Source organism: Cucurbitaria berberidis (assembly GCF_010015615.1).
Source record: "Cucurbitaria berberidis CBS 394.84 unplaced genomic scaffold K460scaffold_3, whole genome shotgun sequence".
Lineage (NCBI taxonomy): Eukaryota > Fungi > Ascomycota > Dothideomycetes > Pleosporales > Cucurbitariaceae > Cucurbitaria > Cucurbitaria berberidis.
In genome coordinates this window covers 3,686,718-3,708,187 of record NW_024468937.1, presented here as the reverse complement: position 1 = coordinate 3,708,187, position 21,470 = coordinate 3,686,718, and the positions used below count along the sequence as shown (strand labels likewise).

At 52.2% G+C, this 21,470-nt stretch overlaps 8 protein-coding genes across 8 annotated transcripts; 5 read left to right on the top strand and 3 right to left on the bottom strand.

The window, feature by feature from the left end:
- K460DRAFT_366714 (uncharacterized protein) lies at window positions 1–1,630 on the bottom strand. Its single transcript, XM_040933433.1, has one exon. The coding sequence runs from the start codon at window positions 1,272–1,274 to the stop codon at window positions 228–230; it is 1,047 nt and encodes a 348-aa protein (XP_040788426.1). The 5' UTR covers window positions 1,275–1,630; the 3' UTR covers window positions 1–227.
- Window positions 1,631–2,004: 374 nt separating this feature from the next.
- Window positions 2,005–3,599, top strand: K460DRAFT_284670 (ornithine aminotransferase; the record flags this gene model as incomplete). Its single annotated transcript, XM_040928757.1, has 3 exons — window positions 2,005–2,188; window positions 2,240–2,601; window positions 2,649–3,599. 3 exons carry the CDS (start codon window positions 2,005–2,007, stop codon window positions 3,597–3,599), a joined length of 1,497 nt encoding a protein of 498 aa, XP_040788425.1.
- Window positions 3,600–4,684: 1,085 nt separating this feature from the next.
- K460DRAFT_285143 (uncharacterized protein) lies at window positions 4,685–9,276 on the top strand (the record flags this gene model as incomplete). The annotated part of the gene is made up of 4 exons (XM_040928788.1): window positions 4,685–6,735; window positions 6,859–7,818; window positions 7,893–8,886; window positions 8,947–9,276. The coding sequence occupies 4 exons, from the start codon at window positions 4,685–4,687 to the stop codon at window positions 9,274–9,276; spliced, it is 4,335 nt and encodes a 1,444-aa protein (XP_040788424.1).
- A 1,786-nt stretch (window positions 9,277–11,062) lies between these two features.
- K460DRAFT_116407 (uncharacterized protein) lies at window positions 11,063–12,176 on the top strand. The gene is made up of 2 exons (XM_040926593.1): window positions 11,063–11,788; window positions 11,849–12,176. Exon 1 carries the CDS (start codon window positions 11,186–11,188, stop codon window positions 11,765–11,767), a length of 582 nt encoding a protein of 193 aa, XP_040788423.1. The 5' UTR covers window positions 11,063–11,185; the 3' UTR covers window positions 11,768–11,788; window positions 11,849–12,176.
- A 93-nt stretch (window positions 12,177–12,269) lies between these two features.
- Window positions 12,270–14,126, bottom strand: K460DRAFT_366708 (WD40 repeat-like protein). The gene has a single exon (XM_040933432.1). It carries the CDS (start codon window positions 14,059–14,061, stop codon window positions 12,526–12,528), a length of 1,536 nt encoding a protein of 511 aa, XP_040788422.1. The 5' UTR covers window positions 14,062–14,126; the 3' UTR covers window positions 12,270–12,525.
- A 155-nt stretch (window positions 14,127–14,281) lies between these two features.
- Window positions 14,282–17,776, top strand: K460DRAFT_386264 (DNA mismatch repair protein muts). The gene is made up of 14 exons (XM_040935576.1): window positions 14,282–14,908; window positions 14,956–15,274; window positions 15,327–15,367; window positions 15,416–15,565; window positions 15,616–15,823; window positions 15,875–16,047; window positions 16,097–16,130; window positions 16,180–16,271; window positions 16,320–16,359; window positions 16,415–16,529; window positions 16,676–16,825; window positions 16,877–16,967; window positions 17,014–17,103; window positions 17,151–17,776. The coding sequence occupies exons 1-14, from the start codon at window positions 14,345–14,347 to the stop codon at window positions 17,691–17,693; spliced, it is 2,610 nt and encodes an 869-aa protein (XP_040788421.1). The 5' UTR covers window positions 14,282–14,344; the 3' UTR covers window positions 17,694–17,776.
- A 472-nt stretch (window positions 17,777–18,248) lies between these two features.
- Window positions 18,249–19,454, top strand: K460DRAFT_377188 (inosine monophosphate dehydrogenase; the record flags this gene model as incomplete). Its single annotated transcript, XM_040934949.1, has 2 exons — window positions 18,249–18,366; window positions 18,457–19,454. 2 exons carry the CDS (start codon window positions 18,249–18,251, stop codon window positions 19,452–19,454), a joined length of 1,116 nt encoding a protein of 371 aa, XP_040788420.1.
- A 259-nt stretch (window positions 19,455–19,713) lies between these two features.
- K460DRAFT_285944 (eburicol 14 alpha-demethylase-like protein) lies at window positions 19,714–21,402 on the bottom strand (the record flags this gene model as incomplete). Its single annotated transcript, XM_040928850.1, has 3 exons — window positions 19,714–20,853; window positions 20,910–21,107; window positions 21,157–21,402. 3 exons carry the CDS (start codon window positions 21,400–21,402, stop codon window positions 19,714–19,716), a joined length of 1,584 nt encoding a protein of 527 aa, XP_040788419.1.
- Window positions 21,403–21,470: the final 68 nt, after the last annotated feature.

Here is a 21,470-nt window from a genome sequence, read left to right as displayed (position 1 = left end):
TCCGCGAGATAGTTGCACCAACATGGAACTGAATAACATCAATCTTCTTCAATTGGCGCTTCTCTCAGTCTATCTCCTTGTCACCTCCCAGAGTCTTGAAAGATAGCCATGGATTGTCGTCTACTGCATATCCACCTAGATCCAAATTTCTGTTTCCGTGAGTTCTGTTTGCTCTGTAACCACCACTTGATCATACAACGGAGTGTTGACGAATTCAATTCATTCCGTTATTGTTCCAAGCACCTAAGCCGCGCAACCCAATCTCTAATCTCCGTAAAATCCCTCGCCCAAACAACCTTCCACTCATCAGCTTCGCGCCAATCTCTCAATCGCGGACATGTAACCCCTAGCCGCTCCAACGAGTCGGCTAGTTTCCTCTGACTACTCCCCATCGGCTCATCTCTCACACAAATGCCTAAATCGGCCGCAAGTAAGCACTCAAGATCCGGCCAGCTATCTCCCACGTAGACTATTGGTAGGGAGTCACCAGCCACTGCGTTTTCTTGCCTCAATCGTTCGAGGCATCGCAGCTTGTCGTCGCTAGAAATGACCATTGTGCCGTTCGCGGGGCCGATATGGCCATCTGAAGCTCGTCCGTGTTGAATATCTCCGATTTCATTTGAAAGGATGGCGGGGGACTGTATGGAGACATTGGAGGCGCGAAGACAGGATGAGATGAAGTGCTGACTCCAGTTTACACTTAGCACATTGATCAGGCTTCTTGTGTGCCCTATTGAGCCAACCTGTTGGGCCTGGGCATCTTGCGTGAAATTTGCAAAGCCTGGACGGAAGTCGACTTGCTGAGAGGAAATGGCCTTTTGGGTGCCTGCAGCGATCTGTGTAGCTGTTAGGCCTGCGAAGATGCCGGATGAGGAGACGCGATCCAGGCTTCGTTGCTCCACGGCTTTCAGGTTCTTCAGCAGCTCTCTTTCATCTTCGACTGTCTTGGGGAGCACGCCATCGGGTTTAAGCTGTTTGAGTGTAGCCGTGTAGTCGTCCATGTAGGCTTTTGTGACGCGCCTCCAGGCATCTTCGGTTGGGAAATCGGGTTTTGCGGATGCGGAGATGTTGACGAGAGTATCAAGGGTGTCGTGCCTGGTGATGGTTCCGTCCCAGTCAAGGATCCAATGAAACGGTTGATGTGGGCTCATTGGATGTCTGGTTGACGTTGACATGGCGGCTGCAGAGTAGGTACGCAGGAGAGAGGTGTGCCAAGTTTTGAAGGACGAGTAGGAAACGGACAGTAGTCTGCGAGTAGCGATGCAGAGCAGCATAGAAGAGGCACACGTGTATTCAGGGGCTTGAAAATGTGATATCGTGGCAGGAAAAGCTGTGGTTCATTCTCTAGGAGGGGGTCTTCACCCAGCACGATTATTGCGCAACCTTGTAGCGACCTGAACGTCCTCGCCCTCAATAGGCCTTTACTTGGACAGACATAATACCCTGACGCCTAATTATTCACGGCGTCGTGTAATCGAAGCCGGATTGTGCCGTGTCCACGGAGGTTGTGAGGCTGTGATTGCTCGAAATTGGCGCACGAAGCGTGCACGCGTCAACATCGGCAGGGCGAAGAGAACATGGTAAGTTTTGCCGGCTACGCGACACACCATATATGCGAACTCACTGTCCTAGACTCAAAGTACGTCCATTCCCTCTCACACCTTCGCCATGAGAGTCTTTGTCGCAGCCCAGCGGCTCCCCGCCGCGCATCACGAGACGACGGCCACACACCAATAGGAAGGGCGCTATTTCCATAGCCCGCGCTGAACCGAGAATCCGATCGCTATAAGCATGTCGACGCGAGTACTTGACAAACATTTCCCTTAAGTACAGTATTTGGCTATCATCGGCACCAACCACTCAACCAAGGAACGAAAATAAGAGCGCCGGCGCCCCCGCTGTTTTCCTCGCCTTTCTTTCAGCAACGATCCTTCCAAACCGTCATCCTATCCCCCACCAAAGCTGCCCCGCGTAATATCGACAGTCGATCTCACAGCAACAATCATGGCTCCCAGCGCAGTTCAAAACGACGCACCTGCGGCCAATGGCACTACTCTGAAGCCGACTGCTCGTTCATTCCACCCTACAGGCACCCCAGATCCTGCAAAGTACCATTCCGAGTCTTCGTCCGCGGCCATAGAATCAGAAGCCAAGTTTGCCGCTCACAACTACCACCCGCTGCCAATTGGTATGCACCCACAAACATCCTGCAGCGTCTTAGATTGCTAACAGTACATAGTCTTCTCGCGCGCAAGCGGAACCAGCGTCTGGGACCCCGAGGGCAAGCACTATCTGGACTTTCTCTCTGCGTACAGCGCTGTGAACCAGGGCCATTGTCATCCCGAGCTCGTCAAGGCGTTGACTGAGCAAGCCTCACGATTGACGCTTAGCAGCCGAGCCTTCTACAATGACGTCTTCCCTCGATTCGCCGAGTACGCTACCAAGCTTTTTGGTTTCGACATGATCTTGCCTATGAACACGGGCGCAGAGGCCGTCGAGACCGCTGTCAAAGTCGCGCGCAAGTGGGGCTACAAAGTCAAGGGCATTCCGCAGAACGAGGCGTTGGTCTTTGCAGTGACAGAAAACTTCCATGGACGAACCGTAAGCATCAAAGACACTATCGGCAACACCAGCTAATCCGACTCCAGTTCGCAGCCATCACCATGTCCACCGACCCCGAGTCGCGCGACAACTACGGTCCCTACCTCCCAGGTATCGGAAGCGCAGATCCTACGACTGGCCAGCCGATCCGCTACAACAACGTTGACGATGTGCGGGAAGTTTTCGAGAGGCATGGAAAGAACACTGCTGCTTTCCTGGTCGAGCCTATTCAGGGCGAGGCAGGCATCGTAGTACCAGACGACAGCTATCTGCGCGAAGTCAGGGCTCTTTGCGACAAGCACAATGTCCTACTCATCTGCGACGAGATTCAGACAGGTATTGCGCGGACGGGCAAGATGCTTTGCCATGAGTGGAGCGGTATCAAGCCCGACCTGGTTCTGCTTGGAAAGGCCATCTCAGGTGGCATGTATCCCGTTTCGTGTGTCTTGGGCTCAAAGGAGGTCATGCTCACCATTGAGCCTGGCACCCACGGTTCGACTTATGGCGGGAATCCGCTCGGCTCCGCTGTCGCAATCCGAGCTTTGGAACTTATCCAAGAGGAAAATATGGTCGAGCGTGCGGAGACGTTGGGTAACAAGTTCCGTGAGGGTCTGAAGAACATCAACAACCCTATGATCAAAACCATTCGTGGCAAGGGTCTGCTGAACGCTATCGTTATTGACGAGGCAAAGACGAACGGACATAGCGCGTGGGATCTGTGCATGCTCTGCAAAGAGAAAGGATTACTGGTAGGAAGAGCCCTCAAGGTCATGCATGCGAAAGAGGTCGACGGTACTAACGCGCACATACAGGCTAAACCTACCCACCAAAACATCATTCGCCTCGCGCCGCCGCTTGTGATTACCGAAGAGGAGATCGAATCCGCCCTTTCGATCATCAAAGAAGCAATGGAGGAGTTACCAAATCTTAAAGGCAAGAGGGAGGAAGAGGTGCTCCCAGCCGGGGAGAAGAATGTACATATCGGAGTGGACAACTAGCAGCGCGGTTGCTTTCCTTACGATACCCTTGGAACCCCTGTTGGCGGATAAGAACCGCATTGGCGTTGATGAACCTTCTCTTGCGCATCATACCGTAGATGGTCATCTGAGCAACGGCGTATAGACTGGTATGTCTCTGTGACCTTTGCATATGTGTGACTATCGCTACAGCATAGTTTACTCTACTTAGAGGACATAAGCGCCATTTCATGTGCCAAAAGCACTAGGTCTCGCAAAAAGTTGTATTTTTATTCATTTCGCATCCAACTCAAGAGTGACTTACTGTGGCTCTCGGTGTCAACCCTAATGCATAGGAATGAGTGATGATATTGAAGGGCGGCGTGCGGCGTGCCACATATACGAGGCTGAAGGGCAAAGGTACGCATCGTATTATCTAATGCAGAGGCATGCTACGAACAGCTGCGCCCTTTTCGTTTTGACACCACAAGGATGAGCAGAGTTGAGTTCGGTAGATAGACCCAAGTCAAGCTTTCGCCGCCGCCTCGCTAAGCCACCCGAGGGCTCCACTCTCTCTATTTGGGCCTCATTTGATCGCGCATCGATGCGAATTTACGACATCGAATTGTGGGACAGCGGTTTCTAAACATCTATGGAGGCCGAATGTGGTCCGTTGAAACACCATGTCCGATGCCGACAGCCCTTTTTTTTGTCCTGCCGGATAAGCACTACGCAACGAATGATATTTGACGTCGGGCCGTCGGGGCGTATTAGGATCCGATACGGTAAAAATGTTCTTTGATGCTTAGCAACCCCAGGTTATGTCACGGCTTTTGGCTTCGCGCCACACCTTATTGGCGAGGATAATTTCCGTTTAAGGCCATAGACTAGCCTGAAGGATGGCACTGATTTCATGACTGCCTCGCACGTATTTGAAGGTTGCCTGCACCTCGCAGATTTACCATCACACGACTCTTTGCATCCATTTGTAGCGTTCCCTTCGCATTTGCCTTTCATATTCGCGACAGTCGCTTTCACAACGCAGGCCGTATTGGGGAGTTGCGTTGTCGAAATCATCGGTTTGGCTCCACACCGCGTTCTCGCCCCCGGCAGACGACTTCCCCGAAATGACCAAGTCGGCCTCAACATCGTCGCTGGACGAGAACGACAAAGAGAAGGTCATTGGATTAGTTGATCCGCAAGCTGCCCAAGAGAATCCCACAGAATATGCGCCAATTAAAACCGAGAAGGACCTCGAAGCCGGTGATAGCAGCCAGAGCACAAGAGGCGCTTTATCAAGATTACCAAGCTCCTACTCGGAAATCAGCGACAATGAGTCGGACGCAAAAAGCACAATTCGAAAACGAAAGTGGTATAAGAGGTTGAATGTTTTGAAGAACAATCCACCACCTGTGCCCAAGGAGCGGGGCGTGTGTCCAGAGTACAGAGCGTCTCTCTACAGTCGCCTCACCTGGCAATGGATGCAACCGTTGATGAGAGTCGGCTATAAGCGTCCCCTCGAGAAGAACGACATATGGACCGTCAACCCAGACAGAAGCGCCGATGTATTAGCAGCGAGGCTGGAAGCCGCCTTTAAGAGACGGCGAGCTGAGGGTGGACAGAAGCCTCTTCTTGGGGCACTCTTTGACACCTTCAAGTGGGAGTTCATCATTGGGGGCCTTTGTCAACTGAGCGCGTCAGTCATTCAGTCGGTCGCCCCATTTGTTCTCCGATATCTAATCAGCTTCGCCGTCAGAGCGTATGTTTCTCAACACACAGGCTCGCCCGCGCCGAACCTAGGGGAAGGGTTCGGTTTAGTCATCACAATTACAGTACTACAATTCTTCCAGAGTTTGGCCACCAACCACTTCATGTACCGCGGAATGATGATTGGTGGAGAGGCGAGAGGTGTTCTCATCGCTCTCATCTTCAACAAAGCCATGAAACTGTCAGGGAGAGCCAAGGCAGGCGGTCAAGCAATCGCTGGAGCCCCACCTCCAGACATCAAACCAGGGAGCGAGGCGGAGAAGCAATGGTATAAGCGACTACTAAAACGCAAAGCTAAGAAACAAGCACCAGCTGGCCTCGTAGGTGTGGCCGGTGATGGGGAGGGATGGGGCAATGGACGAATCGTCAACTTGATGTCAACAGACACATACCGCATCGATCAAGCCAGCGGCTTCTTCCACATGATATGGACCGCTCCGATCAGCATCCTGCTTACAACCGCTCTACTTCTCGTCAATCTAAAATACAGCGCCCTCCCCGGTCTTGGCCTCATCCTTCTTTCTATGCCGCTGTTAGGTCGAGCTGTTAAGACACTTTTCCGCCGGAGAATGGCTATCAACAAGATCACCGACCAACGTGTGAGCCTGACACAAGAAATTTTGCAAGGTGTTCGCTTTGTCAAGTACTTTGGCTGGGAGACAAGCTTCCTTGAGCGCATCCAGACCATCAGGAAGAAGGAGATTCATGGCATCCAGGTCCTGCTTACCATCCGAAACGCTATTATGGCTGTTGGCATGTCGATGCCCGTCTTTGCGTCTATGGTCTCATTCATCACTTATTCGCAAGTCAACAGCAACCTTAACCCGGCGCCAATCTTCTCGTCTCTTGCTCTGTTCAACTCGATGCGTATTCCGCTGAATTTCCTCCCACTTGTTATCGGCCAAGTCATTGACGCAAATGCGTCGATCAGACGCATTCAGGAGTTCCTTCTGGCAGAGGAGGCAGAGGACAGTGCGACATGGGACTTCAACGCCAAGGACGCGGTAGTGATGAAGAACGCAGACTTTACGTGGGAACGCCACCCGACACAAGACTCTGAGGAAAACCCGGCTAAGAAGGGTGGAGAAAAGAAGGACAAGAGAGCGAGTATACAAGCCGCACAAGAAAGTAGCAACGCGGCAACTTCAGACGCCACAGCCGCAGAGGAAGAGAAGCCTTTCAGCATCAAAGGCCTTAATCTTACTTTTGGCAGAAACGAATTGGTTGCGATTATCGGGACCGTTGGTTCCGGAAAAACCTCCCTACTTGCAGCGCTCGCAGGCGATATGCGAAGGACAAACGGCGAGGTCACTATCGGTGCCTCTCGTGCTTTTTGCCCACAGTACGCCTGGATTCAGAACACAACCGTACGCGAGAACATTATTTTTGGAAAGGAGTACAAGAAGAAATGGTAAGTAGCTTCGCGGGGCCTTCAAGATCCTTGACGATCAGAAAGTTTCGTGAAGTAGTCTATGGCTACCCAAGGTATCTAGTTCTACTATTTTACATCTACTAATTATACCATTACGTTTAGGTACGATCAAGTCATCGATGCTTGTGCCCTTCGTCCGGACCTGGATATGCTCCCTCATAGCGATGCAACCGAGATAGGAGAGCGTGGTATCACTGTCTCCGGTGGGCAAAAGCAGCGCATGAACATTGCTCGAGCTATCTATTTCGACGCAGATATTGTTCTCATGGATGATCCCCTCAGCGCAGTCGACGCCCATGTTGGTCGCCACATCATGGACAATGCGATCTGCGGCTTGCTCAAGGACAAATGCCGCATTCTAGCTACTCACCAGCTCCACGTGCTGAGTCGGTGCGATCGGATCGTTTGGGTGGAAGAAGGACAGGTGCAAGCGGTTGATACTTTTGACAATCTGATGGCTCACAACGAAGGCTTCCAGCAGCTTCTGAGTACTACTGCTAAGCAAGAAGAGCATATGGAGGAAGAAGAAGTGAACGAGGATGAGGTGGAAGACGAAGTAAAGAGCACGAAGAAGCAGAGGAAGCAGAAAAAGCAGGCGGCGCTCATGCAAGTCGAGGAGCGTGCGACAAAGAGCGTATCCTGGACTGTCTGGATCGAGTACATCAAAGCAGGAGGTGGCATATGGGTCGGCCCGCTTGTGTTTATCCTTCTCGTGCTGAGTCAAGGAGCCAATATCGTTACCTCGCTATGGCTCTCGTACTGGACGTCCAACAAATTCGGCTATTCCGAAGGGTCGTATATCGGTGCTTATGCTGCTTTTGGGTTTAGTCAAGCACTCCTCATGTTCATGTTTTCCTTTGCTGTTTCCGTCTTTGGAACAGAAGCTGGCAAGGTCATGTTGCACCGCGCCATCACCCGGGTCCTTCGTGCGCCCATGTCCTTTTTCGACACCACTCCGCTTGGACGTATTACGAATCGCTTCAGCAAGGATATCGATGTCATGGACAACACTTTGACGGAAGCCATGCGCATGTACTTCTTGACGCTAGCTATGATCATTTCGTAAGTTCCTTCACCTTTTCAGTTGGAAACCCAAGACTTGGCCTACTACGAGAGCTTATGCTAACATGGAATAGGGTCTTCATCCTCATCATCTCCTACTACTATTACTACGCCATTGCCCTTGGACCACTCTTCGTTTTCTTCATGTTTTCAGCCGCCTTTTATAGGTCCTCTGCCCGAGAAGTCAAGCGCCACGAGGCAGTGCTTCGCAGCACAGTGTTCGCCCGCTTTGGCGAGGCGGTCATGGGCACCTCTACGATCCGGGCATACGGCCTACAAGATCAGTTTTCTAGGTCTGTCCGGACAGCTGTCGACGACATGAACAGCGCTTACTACCTCACCTTCGCAAACCAGCGGTGGCTGAGTGTGCGTCTAGACATTGTCGGTATTCTGTTGGTCTTTACAACTGGTGTCTTGGTCGTCACGAGCCGCTTCTCTGTCGACCCGAGTATTGCTGGCTTGGTGCTTTCGTATATTCTTTCCATTGTGCAGATGATCCAGTTCACTGTGCGTCAGCTCGCCGAGGTGGAGAACAACATGAACTCGGCTGAGCGCATCCACCATTACGGAACTCAGTTGGAGGAGGAAGCACCTCTCCACATGGGCGAAGTACGACCGACTTGGCCGGAGCACGGGGAGATTGTGTTTGAGAATGTGGAGATGCGGTACCGCGCCGAACTACCTTTGGTGCTGAAGGGCTTGAGCATGCACGTCCGGGCTGGTGAGCGTATTGGTGTCGTTGGCCGAACGGGCGCGGGCAAGTCGTCCATCATGTCGGCGTTGTTCCGATTGCAGGAGCTGTCTGGAGGATCCATTGTCATTGACGGCGTGGATACTGGCACGATTGGTCTCCATGACCTCCGCTCGAAGCTGGCCATCATTCCCCAGGACCCGACTCTATTCAAGGGCACAATCCGTTCGAACTTGGATCCTTTCCACGAGCACTCGGATTTGCAACTTTGGGGGGCGTTGCGACAATCTGATCTCGTGTCTAACGAGTCAACAATGGATGACCACTCTGGAAGAATACACTTGGATAGCGTGGTAGAAGAGGAAGGGCTAAACTTTGTGAGTAAAGGCCATGTCAGAGTTGCCTATGGGACCACAAGCTAACGTTTTTCTTTTCAGTCACTCGGTCAGAGGCAGTTGCTCGCGCTTGCGAGAGCGCTCGTTCGCGGTTCCCAGATCATTGTTTGCGACGAAGCAACCAGCTCGGTCGATTTTGAGACAGATGCTAAGATCCAGAAGACTATAGTAGAGGGATTCCGTGGCAAGACACTGCTCTGCATCGCGCATCGTCTCAAGACGATTATCAATTACGACCGCATCTGTGTCATGGACGCGGGGCAGATTGCGGAACTCGATACCCCGCTGCACCTCTACGACCAGGGCGGCATCTTCAAGGGCATGTGCGATCGGTCTGGAATCCAGAGACAGGACTTGGTTGCGCAGAGCTAGAGGCGTTGGGGTTTGCAACGATGATGGAAGTGGTAGAGGCTGCCGAAGCTGCTAATTTAGTGATGCGGCTGCTTGCTAGGATGAGGGATGCATGAGGGATGCAGACTAATAGACATGGATGGCAGGGTATGGCGTTTGGAGCGCCGTTCGGAGATTGAGTTTGGATATACCATGAGATGTCGCGATGACCCAGGCGCGGTCGTTTTTCAACAACGACAACAACGGATCCCTCGACAGCGTGGCGTGTCAGTGTCGATAGGCGCAGTACCTCAACACGCGTAGCGACAAGCGTAGACGGCGTTGAAGCTTTCCGCGCCTTGGCAGATGCGGTGCCAGACGCTTGGGGCATCCAGGCCTTGGGTTATCGACACAAGCGTAGAATCCGTACACCTGGCGAAAGTTGGGCTTGGATTGCGCGTGCTTGATAGCAACAAGGGCATCGTGGGTGATCGATAGCAGTAGGTAGTGGTGGCAAAGGCCGCAGGTTTGCATTAGCGGTATGTTGGTTGGACGGGACGCACGTGCTGGCTGAGAGTGGGGAGCAGGCCATGCACCGGTACATGGCCAGGATCTTTGTTGCGTACATATTATTCGTGCATTATCTAATCTCAAAAAGTATCTTCAAGGCTATACAGTATCGTGCTGCAGAGCAGACAGGTTGCTTTCAAGTGATGGCTCGACCCATCTCTGGCACCAACCAACATGACGGACGCGTGCACGTTGAACCCGACAGCAGTTGGTTAGCGTTTGCCTCTTCGGTAGGCTATGCAAGAGGCTACCTACCGGCACGAGCGAGCGAAGAAGCATCGAGACGTGACACGACGAACAGCAGATCAGTCGGCGCACAGCAGCGCTTGCATGAAAGACAAGATACGGGCGTCCAAGCATATCCAGGCTTGTTCCCATGCACGCTTTAGCCGTAGACGGCTTGAGCCGCACGGATGCGTTGAGGCCAAGATTTGCAGCAGCCGCGGGCACGGATTCTAGAGCAGAGGCTGCAGCTAATAACTAACCCCTATGGATCTTCAGGGACGCTCAAGCTCAAGCTCATGCTCATGCTCATGCTCATGCTCATGCTCAAGCTCACTCGGTGTGAAGAATTGGGGCCCCTCGCTTGCAAGCGGCGTCAAGCTCCAGTCATGAGTCGTCGTCATGTGGCGCCGTGTGCTGGCAGGGCATTGATGAGACGGGTACTGGATTGACGAGGGCGACCAGAGTGCGACAATAAAGTCCGGGAATTCGATTCACAATAGTTTCCTCCAGGGCTGTCTCGTCAAATCAAACGGGGGGGAGGCCAGCGACGTCAATTCGCGGCTGCACCCCCATTCGGCATAGCGGCGACCATTATAAGTGCCACCGCAAGCTAGCATCCATGGGCTCCATTCACACAGACCTTCTGGAGAACTGGGCCTGGGGTATCACTCTATCAAATTCATCGCTAGGTTCTCCCTCCCCTCCCGCCACGCTCCTTTTGCTAGCCACACCCTTCGTTTCGTGGCTGCAGCCTCCTCCCCGCCCAAAGTCGACTGATTCTACTAGTTAGTACCTGTAGCTGGCTACTTCCAACTACGTCTGTTTGTTGATCATCGCTCCTTCCCCCCCCTGGCTCCTGCAACTGCAATTCACCAATCCTTCCTTGCCTGTCCAACTCGTCTCCCCCCATTTTCGGTTCTACAAAGCAATCCCACGACTCGGTCAGGAGAGAGCCATCGAATCACCTCGAGCCCCATGCCATTCCTGCTGTGACTCCACCCCCGACTCAAAACAGTCGCACCACGCTCGCCCGTGCAGCCCTCCTGCATCTCTGCAGCACGCAAACCGTCCGTCTAGAGGGTCCTCCTGACGACGACACGTTCGCGCTTCAAACACCGTCTTTGTCTGCGTGAAACACCCTCTCGCCTACGTCACAATGGCCTCAGGCGAGAAACCCATCACCTTTGGGGCGACCATTGAGCGCCCAACCAGCCTTTTAGCTCTCGACCCTCCTCTCCGCTCCCCGCCCTCCAACGACTCCACCATGTCGTCCGCAACAGCAGAGGCCGCCAAGAAGGAGTGGGCTCTCGACCCATCCAACCCCTACTCGGCCTTCTACAAGCACCCCGAAGCTCGCCGCTCCATGGACGGCGCCAGCGCCCCCCAGAGCAAGACACACCTCAACGTCACCACCTACGAACCTCGCGATCTCGAAGCCGGCGTCCCCCTGTCGGCAGCCACCACACAACAGCCCAAAACCTCCGTCGATGGTCGCGTCAAGGAGTGCACCATGTGGCCCTCAAGACAGGCCGTCTTGGACAAGCGGAAGACGGCCGTCCGGACCCGTGGCTGCGCTTTCTTCCGGAACTTGACCAGCAAGCAGAGACTGTGGGCTAAGATCATCATCGCTCTCCTCGTCGTGGCTGCTGCGGTAGGTCTCGGCGTGGGCATCTCGAGAGCTGTTGGCGGCGGTGTCTGGGCTGGCCAGGGCAGGAACAAGGAGATTCCACATAACTGAGCTTGGGCTGCTTGACAACAGGTTCGTTCATCTCAATTACACCGATGACCAAAGAATGGCCAATGCTAACACGCTGCAGAGTACACACCCTCTCTCTCTCCCGCAAACACGCCACTTTGACAAACTTTGCTTCAACAACATCATTTCTTGATATCCATTGCCGACTTCACTGTCCATTGTTTTTCCGGTCATGTCCATACCACTCCCGCCTTCCTCTGTTTCCTTGGTTTCGGCGTCCATCTGCTTTGCGTCGATGCAACAATCACATGGGTTTAGGCGTACACAATGGGCGACTTTTTTCAATTTGCATTCTGTACATGCATTCGGAGCGACGGAGCATAATGGGTTCAATACACGTTTACTTTTTGGGAATGGGGTTACATTTGTAGACATGGGAAGAAGAAATCCTGTCGTGCATTGCACACACGGAGAGAATGAGAATTAAGCATTGCCTCTGCAGAAGAGGCGAGCTTCAACAGCAGTCGTGTCTTGGTCTTGTAACTTGTGATTCCCATGTCGTACTCATTTCTATCATGTCATCAGCTCACTCGATGAGAGCCAACACGTTCAGCCCACAAGGTTAGTAATTCTAGATCACACCATTGTGTGCACTTTAATCGATGCCTCACAGCTTGGTTGACCCATTTAGACCCAACTTTGAGATCGGTCTAACAATCACTTGTCATTTTAACTATAGTCACCTCTAAACTCGAAACGTGGGTATCTCGATAATATCGTACCAGACTTTTCAAAGCCACTCAATTGGCCCATATCCGAACCTGCTTGTCTGCCCCTCCGCTGCCTACCCGTCCACCGTCCGGACTCCAGTCCAGAGCAAAGACCTGGTCTTTATGTCCGGGAAGGTCTTCCTTCAGTTTGCCTGTCCTCATATCCCACACCTTCAGCGTAGTGTCCTTGCTGCAACTCGCCAGTAAACGACTGTCTGCGGAGAAACATGTCATGTACACTGGGCCGACGTGAGCTCTCAAGGTATTGAGGAACTTTCCGTCGCGAGCAGACCAGAGCTTGACGTGGTTGTCCCATGCTGCAGAGGCTATAAGCGCGCCGTCGGGTGAGAAGGTGACTTGGTTGATTTGCTTCTGGTGGCCTGTCATTCGCGTCACGGGCTTTATGCTGCTTAGCGGTGTCCAGAGGATAATGGTGCAGTCTTCAGACGCTGTGGCCAGGCGCTCTACTACCTCGCCGTTGACGGTAGCCGCCTTTTCGAAGCGAGCCTTGGCTTTTGCGAGCTTTTCCTCGGGCGTCGGTGGTACTTTGCGCGTATGGTCATGATACGAGGTTCGGAGGACAAACTCGGTGGAGAGGGCGAGGTGGTTGACCCAGTGAGCGTGGCCGGCTAGTGTGCTGACAAGTCTGCCAGTCGCAGCATCCCATACTTTGATCGTCTTGTCGTGTGAAGACGTGTATATGCGTCCGGTGCCACCCCATTTCACGCACGTCACACTGCCCTTGTGTCCGGACAGCGCATAGTCGATCTTGCCTCCCACTGCATCCCAGACTCGTACTGTGCCATCCTTAGAAGACGACGCCACTCTTGGGCGACCCGGTTCTTGTAAATGGAACGGCTCCCACGAGAGCGAAGTGATGAAGTTTGTGTGGCCTTTCAGAGGACCTCCAATCTGCTTTCCAGTGCTCGGGTCCCATATCCTTACTTCGTTGTCGTAGCCTCCAGATGCTAGTAGCGAGCCGTCGGGCGAGTAGCTCACGGCCAACACCCACCTCGAGTGGCCCTTCATCGTGTGTACGGGTGTTCCGGTGTCGCAGTCCCATATCCTCACTGTCTTGTCTCCGCTTCCACTTGCCATTCTGCTCGAGCTTACTGGGGAAAAATTCACAGCTAGAATGTTGTCTCCATGACCTGAGATGGCTGCAGCGCATCTTGACACTGCTTTGACTCGGAAAATAGCTTGCGGCGCATACTGCAGCACAATCTCACTTTCGGCTGAAGCCTTCCCTGGCTTCACCAAGGCATTGTACAGGTCGTCCTTGTCTGCAAGCGCCTCGGTAGCGCCATCGGGGAAGAAGCGGTACGGTATTCGGTCGTCGCCTTGGTCTTTCAGCTCGTTGAGCAGGATCTCGAGGTTCTTAGTCGTCGCTTGCGATAATTGCACCGTGAGAACCGGGAGGCTGCCACTTTCGCCTGTGGCCTGGTCTACGAAGCGCACTCGTACTGTGCCATCAGGTATCGTGCTGTCGATATCTTGTTGGAGGCGCGCAATTTCTCCCTGTGCTCGCTTCTGTCGTTTTGACGGGGGCGGGTATTGAGTAGCCATGTTTTATTCCTGCTACTGACGAGAAGTAGCAACAAGCGAGATACGAACAGCAAAGAGAAGTGTTCAATGTTCTGTTGCTGAAAACTTCCCCGCTGCCGAAATCCCAAAAACTTTCTGGATGTGTTATCGATAAGAAGCCCGCTAGCAGGGGTGGCGCGCTAGCGATTTACTCTCCCCGACGCGTCTTCCCGTCTGGACATTCACCCACCACACTGCACCCTCTGAAGCCTGAGGGTTGCAACAAAGACACGTGATCAAAGACTAACTCACAGCATTAACGTTCATGTCTCAGCGATTCAGACCCTCCACGTCCTACAGCACCTCTGCGTCGACATCGTACGGCTACGGATATGGTGACTATAATACGACTACAACCTCACGTCCAGGAACCCGTCGAGGTACCGGCAGACCTTCGACTGCTCGCCCAAGGACCGGTGCATCTACAATTGCCAGGATCGAAGCTCAGCATGTCGTCTGTGCTGTTGCCGAGTCTCGTGGCATCTCACCTACAGTCGGCTTAGCCTTCGTCAACCTCGACACGGCAGAAGCAGTGCTTTGCCAGATCTGTGACAGCCAGACTTATGTTCGAACAGTCCACAAGTTGAAAGTGTATGCGCCTTCAGAGATCCTAATCGTCTCAACCGCAGCCAGCCCGAAGTCGAAGCTCTTCTCTATCATTGAAGAAAATCTTGAAGATATCGATAGCAAGCTGACCTTGCTCGACCGCCGTTACTGGGCTGAATCTACAGCATACGAGTACATACAATCTCTCGCCTTCAAAGAAGATGTTGAAGCCATCAAGATCTCGGTCACTGGCAACTACTACGCAGTGTGCTGCATTGCAGCTGTGAGTAGTACTCCCAGCCTCATAGAAACCGACTAAGAAGAAGGCAGGCCCTCAAGTACATTGATTTGGGTTTGGGAATGGTATTTTCCTTCCACTCTCTAAGAATGAGATATGAACCTTCAGAAGGGTCGATGATGATCGATGTGTCCACCATCTACTCGCTTGAACTCGTCCAGAACCTGCAGAACTCCAGATCAAGGGATTGCTTATTTGGACTTCTCAATGAAACCCTCACCCCAATGGGAGCGCGCCTTCTTCGAAACAACGTCTTACAGCCGCTCACTGACCCAGAAGTGCTAAACATACGCTATGCTGCCGTGGATGACTTGACTAAGAAAGAGGAGCTGTTCTTCGCAACTCGGGCAGGTCAGTGGTCCACCTTGAGCTGCATCATGCTTTTCTTATTAACATTCAATAGCATTGAAAAACTTCCTCGACGCTGACAGAATTCTTACTGCGGTATGCATCTTAATCACGTAGAAACTGGTTGTACTAATCTGAGTGCAGCTGATCGTCACACCGAGCAAGTCCACTCTACAAACGACCGAGCAGGCTATAAACCAAGTCATCATGCTGAAGCAGTTTGTGAGCTCCGTGAATCCCGTCTTCAAGGCTCTCACTGGAACAGCATCGACTATGCTGAACAACATTCGTGAGGTTCGTCTGCACATATGCTACCTATGCCTCTTACTAACGGTATTTGTTAGCTGTGTGCTCCTGTGAACGTGGCACCTATTCAAGAATTCATCAATCGCGTTATCAACGAAGACACCACCTACGCTAGGCAGCCTCTTGAGCTCAGAAACCAACGCACCTATGCCGTCAAGTCCGGTGTCAACGGCCTCCTCGATGTCGCCCGCACCACGTATAAAGAAGCAACAGAAGATGCGTATCAGCACTGTACCGAACTGGGCCGTAAGCGGCCACCGGAAATCCATTCCGAGTATTGTCGCTAACTTCACAAAGAGGAGTACGGCATTCAGCTTGACATGAAGTATGACAATGCCCGACAGTTTTACATCAAGATTTCGAAATCCGAGCTTGAAGGAAGAATACTGCCACCCATCTTCACTAATATCCTTCGTCGCAAAAACCACATTGAGTGTCAGACACTTGAGCTGATGAAGCGCAATCAAAAGGTACATAAATTACCTGAGCAACTAGTGAGCTCTCGCTGAACCCTCGTAGATCAACGTGTCTCATCAGGAAGTGATCTTAATGAGTGAGTCCATCTGCTTAACATCGGTTCAAGCCATCCCTGATAGCATTAGGCGACCAAGCTGTCGAGACTCTCATTGAGGAAGTCCGCAGCCACATGTCAGTCATGTTCAAGATTTCCGAAGCGATCGCTTTGCTAGACATGGTAGCGTTACGTGTGTTCGGACCGGTTGACCATACTCACCCATGTTAGATCTCTTCCTTTGCGCACCTTGTTACAGTGAACAACTACAGTAAGTGAACATTTCATTATCCTACTAATATCTAGCTACTTACTCACGTTTGTAGTTCAACCACAACTCACTGATACACTTGGCATCGAGGCTGGACGTCATCCGGTCAAAGAGAAAATTATGCAAACCAAGTTCGTCCCCAATGACGTCTACGCTACTCAGCAGACGCGGTTCCAGATTATCACTGGCTGCAATATGAGTGGAAAGAGTACCTACATTCGCTCTATTGCATTGATGGCTATCATGGCTCAGATCGGCTGCTAGAATGACTCTCTTCAACCAGGCACATGGTCACATCCGTTCTAACTGTCCTCAGTGTTCCTGCTACCTACGCGTCATTTCCGATCCTGCACCAGCTATTTGCGAGACTCGGTATGGATGACAACATTGAGACGAACGTATCCACCTTTGCGGCAGAGATGAAGGAGATTGCCTTCATATTGCGCAATGTCGATCGGCGCAGCCTGTACGTCCTTGACCCAGGTCTTCCGTATACCATGGTTTAACCTTAGTCTAGGGTCATTATCGATGAGCTAGGTCGGGGCACTAGTACGAGAGACGGTTTAGCCATCGCTATGGCAATTGCGGAAGCTCTCGTCTCAAGCAGAGTGAGTAATGCGTCCGTAATATCGCCCACAACTAAATGGTTGTTAGGCTCTAGTCTGGTTTGTAACGCATTTCAAAGATCTTGCAACCATGATGAGTGCGCGTGCCGGAGTGCAAAATCTACATTTGGCTGTCGAGGTTAGTGTCAACTGTATCAGATGAGCCTGTCTGATGCGTGAATCCAGATGGAGAATGAGAAAAGCATGACGATGCTCTACAGAGCAATCCTAGGTGTTGTCAAACAGTCTCACTATGGCCTAACACTGGCTCGCGTAGTCCCACTTCCACCAGGCGTAATCGAACACGCTACATACGTCGCAGAAAAGCTCGAACGTCACATGCTACGAAGGAAAAAGGCATCAGAGACTGTGCTTAGGGAGAAGCGCCGCAAGCTCATACTTAACCTCAAGGAGCATCTTGTCCAAGCGCACAACGGTGTGCTAGAAGGTGGAGTCCTCACCGCATGGCTCAAAGAGCTACAGAAGGAGTTCATCAACCGTATGACCGCTCTGGAGGTCGAGGCAGCAAGTGCACGTCAGGAGAGCGACAGTGAAGATGATGGAATAGCAGATGGAAGCGAGCACGACGAAGAACGATTAAGCACGTCTGCTAGTCAGCCTTCAGTCATAACGATCGATTCGCACATCACTTCGTCCGAGTCCGAGTCCACCATTCGAACCATGTCAGAGGCCTCTACGGTCCGAGCGGTGTCTGACAATGAGCGGTAGGGGGGCTCTACAATGGAAATATCACAACACCGTGGGCACACCTTAACGCAAATTTTCGTTTCGCTTCATGAGCATTTTCGGGCAAATGTGAGGAGAGGAAATGTTCTGGTTTCCATCTTGCGATGGACTCATGTTGCTTTCCATGCATTTGCAATATGCCTAGGCGAAGCAACCCGCCACTTGGTGGATGTAGAGGAGACCTGCACACTATGCAGCAAGTGTTTAGTCACTTAGTATAAATAGTCGAACTTTATCGAATATAGCTCTCCTGACATTGAAGTTTGCAACCAAAGCAATGTCCTTACAAATTCCGGCTACGCTCACTGGTTCGCTGTTCTAGCCGAGGAGATGCAACATCACGGAAGGGCTAGCGGAGTAATGATCACCAATGATCCACCGTATGCTCAGAATCTTACTCTACCATCACATTGACATGCGCCCTAAACGCGCTTAGAGTAACCGTAACCGAAGCCTTCTACTTATGTAAAGTTGCTTTCTCTAAACTTGGGTTTTCTTAGAAGCATACGGAACCACAGTCCCGAAAGCAGTAACAAAATGGACCAAGTTCAAAGACTGAAAAAGGATTATCCATGGATTCAAACACCGCTGATAGTAGGAGCGCCAATGCGACTCATCGCGTTAGCAGACCTAGCCGTGGAGATAACAAAAGCCGGTAATACCTATGTCCATTTTCTTCACGCTCTCTACTTCCATTACATCAAGCCACACCACGCAAACATCATCAGACTTACATCTTCTACAGGCGGCATCGGCTTCATAGGCGCTGGAACAGACATATCTGATCTCACCACCCATCTCCAATCTGCCCAGACCCAACTGGGATCCACATCATCAACAGCCCTCCTACCCATTGGCATCGGCTTCATCAACTGGGGCGCTGACCTAGACGCCAGCATCCCTATCATCGCCCAGTACCGCCCCGCAGCAGTATGGTTCTTCGCACCCTCTTCCACTTCATCGCTCGTCGAGTGGACGCAGAGAACACGCGAAGTAAGTCCCAAAACGAAAGTATGGGTACAAGTAGGCAGCGTGCTCGAAGCGCTCGAAGCAGTAAGGAACGCAAAGCCCGACGTACTCGTCGTGCAGGGTACCGACGCAGGAGGCCACGGCCTAGCGCAGGGAGCAGGTATAATCAGCCTACTACCCGAAGTCTCTGATGCCGTGCAGCAAGAAGTCGCTTCTCCAGCGGAAGAAGAAGAAGAAGAAGAAGAAGAAGAAGAAGAAGGAGGAGGAGGAGGAGGAGGTAAAAAGGAGGCCTACGCGCCGGTTCTACTCGCAGCTGGCGGCATCGTCGAATCCCGCGGCGCTGCAGCAGCACTCGCACTCGGCGCGGGGGGCATCGTCCTCGGCACGCGCTTCCTAGCTAGTCGTGAAGCGAATATCTCGCGCGGATACCAGGCTGAAGTCCTGCGTGCCGTGGATGGCGGGCAGACGACTGTGCGGACTAAAGTGTACGATGACTTGCGGCGCACGAGGTGGGCGGACACGCATAATGCTCGGGGGGTGATTAATAAGAGCTATGTTGATGCGATGAGGGGAATGGATGAAGAGGAGAATAGGAGGTTGTATAATGAGGAGATGGAGAAAGGGGATGCGGGCTGGGGGGTCGAGAATAGGATGACTACGTATGCTGGGAGTGCGGTTGGACTGGTGAAGCAGGTTATGGGGGCGGGAGAGATTGTTAGGGAGGTTAGAGAGGGTGTGAAGGGCGTGCTTGAGGGCGTTAGAGAGAGACTCTAGCGGGTTTTGAACGCATGGGACCGGTGCGGTTCAGAGGAGCGAGGAATGGATGGAGTCAATCTCAAGTTGATGATAAATCTAACAAGCCAAGCCTAGACTTTTGATGAAGCGGGGAATCATTATTACTATGTTCGTCGATATTACCTATTACATATTCCAAAGTCTATCGCATCTGGCCAAAAGCTATGCGCCAGGATGCTTTTGAAGCGAATCGTATCTACAGAAAGCGCGGTCAAGTCCATCACTGTCTACGTCATAACTATAGTTGCTTCTCTCTCCTTTCCCACTCAACAAAAGACTTGGCTAACGGTCTCGAGAACAAACTCGAAAAATCAGTACCGGCAATATTTTTGCTCCCGCCAACATTCTGCATCTTAAACTCCCTGACAAAAGCCACGAGAATCGTTTGCAGATGCAAATACGCGAACTGCTCACCAATACACCTATGCCTCCCCGCACCGAAGGGCAAATACGGACTCTTTGTGCCCTTTGATACGACACCCCAGCCGTAGTCGATTTTGTCCTCGTCTTTCTCCTCGGCCTCTTCGTAATTATGTTGGCCTGCGTCCCAGCGGTGCGGGTCCCAGTGGGCGGGGTTGGCGAAATACGTGTCTAGTTGAGCAGAGAAGCCGGGCGAGGACATCAAAGTATGAGAGGGATTCACAACGTAGTTGGTTCCATCTATGACGAGGGTGTTCTTGACTTTGCGCATGATGGAGTGAATAGGAGCGTGGAGACGGAGTGTCTCCTTGACGGTCTGGGCGTGGAGGGGCAGCCTCTGGAGATCTTCGTAAGTGAGGGCTGGAAGGTCTTCGCCTAGGACAGCCTTCTGCTCTGCATAAAGCTCTTCGACGAGGTGCGAGTTCTGGGCCAGACGGAGCAAGATCCAGGAGATAGTAGAGGACGACGAGTGCTGGCCAGCCATGAGTAGTGCAATCATGATACCAGCGATCTCGTGCTCGGGAACTGGCGTGCCATCCTTGTATTTGCAATCCATCAAATGCCAGATCATGTCGTGCTCGCCGTCTTTCCTCGCTGCACCTGCTCTCCTCTTACGAACAATATCAGAGTATAGTTTGATCATCTTCTCTCGCGCGTTGTCGCGTGCGCGGTTATGCGGAAGTGGGGCCCATGACAGCATGAAATTAATGGGGGAGAAACCCATGTCTAGATCGTGGTATAGTTGGGCGACTTCCGCGTCGAAAGAGTTGCGGATTTCCTCGCCCTGGAGAGAGCGGGACGCGGTATAGATGGTGAGCTCAGCCATAATCTGGGGCACGTCAAAAATTCCCTTTTGTCCCTTGAAAGTCTTGTGGCGCTTGAAGAAGTCGTCGACTTCGCGTGTAATGAGGGTCACGTAGGAGCGGAGGGCTTCTTGTGTGAGACCAAACTTGACGAACTATTCGTGTATTAGTCAAAAAGCTCGATCTGAGGCGATTGGTTGTGTGTGCGCACCTTCTTCTGCTCCATGAGCTTCGAGTTGGGGCAGTCGTAGACGACGTCCTTGCCAAAAACAGGTGTTGTGAGCGGGGCGTAGATTTCCTCGGCATTGACATCCTTGAGCTTTCCGTTCAAGATGAAGTTGTTTCCCGTGGTGTCCAGGCACACAGTCATCTTGCGACCGAGGAGAATGAAGGTGAAGACGTTGCCGTACTGTTCGAGGTCAGTCTGTTGTTCGCTTGCCACGACGTCTCGTACACACCTTCTTCTGGTTCTTGAAGAAGAACTCATACGGTTCCATGCCATAGGTAACGGTATTTCCGATGATGGGAAACCAGTGAAAGACCATAGGCGGCTCGTTAGGCTTCTTGAACAGTAGCTGCTTCAAGACATTGAGGACCACGGCCAGCAGGATAAAGGAGGCGAAACCGGCGGCGACGACGACGGGCTTGGACGAGTTGGACGTAAAGTCGCCCAGTGGGCCAGCGACGTGAGCGAGGACACCCATACTTGACGATAGAAGGCAGAGTAAGGACTGCTCGAGGCTTGAGAGAGCGCAACGGCAGAAGGGGGACA

What these genes read in the sequence shown, in the direction of transcription:
- K460DRAFT_366714 (XM_040933433.1), bottom strand. Translation starts at nt 1,274, where the DNA reads ATGCTGCTCTGCATCGCTACTCGCAGACTACTGTCCGTTTCCTACTCG.
- K460DRAFT_116407 (XM_040926593.1), top strand. Translation starts at nt 11,186, where the DNA reads ATGGCCTCAGGCGAGAAACCCATCACCTTTGGGGCGACCATTGAGCGC.
- K460DRAFT_366708 (XM_040933432.1), bottom strand. Translation starts at nt 14,061, where the DNA reads ATGGCTACTCAATACCCGCCCCCGTCAAAACGACAGAAGCGAGCACAG.
- K460DRAFT_386264 (XM_040935576.1), top strand. Translation starts at nt 14,345, where the DNA reads ATGTCTCAGCGATTCAGACCCTCCACGTCCTACAGCACCTCTGCGTCG. An exon ending in TACGCTACTCAGCAGACGCG is followed by an intron (nt 16,530 to 16,675) that starts GTTCCAGATTAT and finishes AACTGTCCTCAG; the next exon opens with TGTTCCTGCTACCTACGCGT. An exon ending in ATCTACATTTGGCTGTCGAG is followed by an intron (nt 17,104 to 17,150) that starts GTTAGTGTCAAC and finishes GCGTGAATCCAG; the next exon opens with ATGGAGAATGAGAAAAGCAT.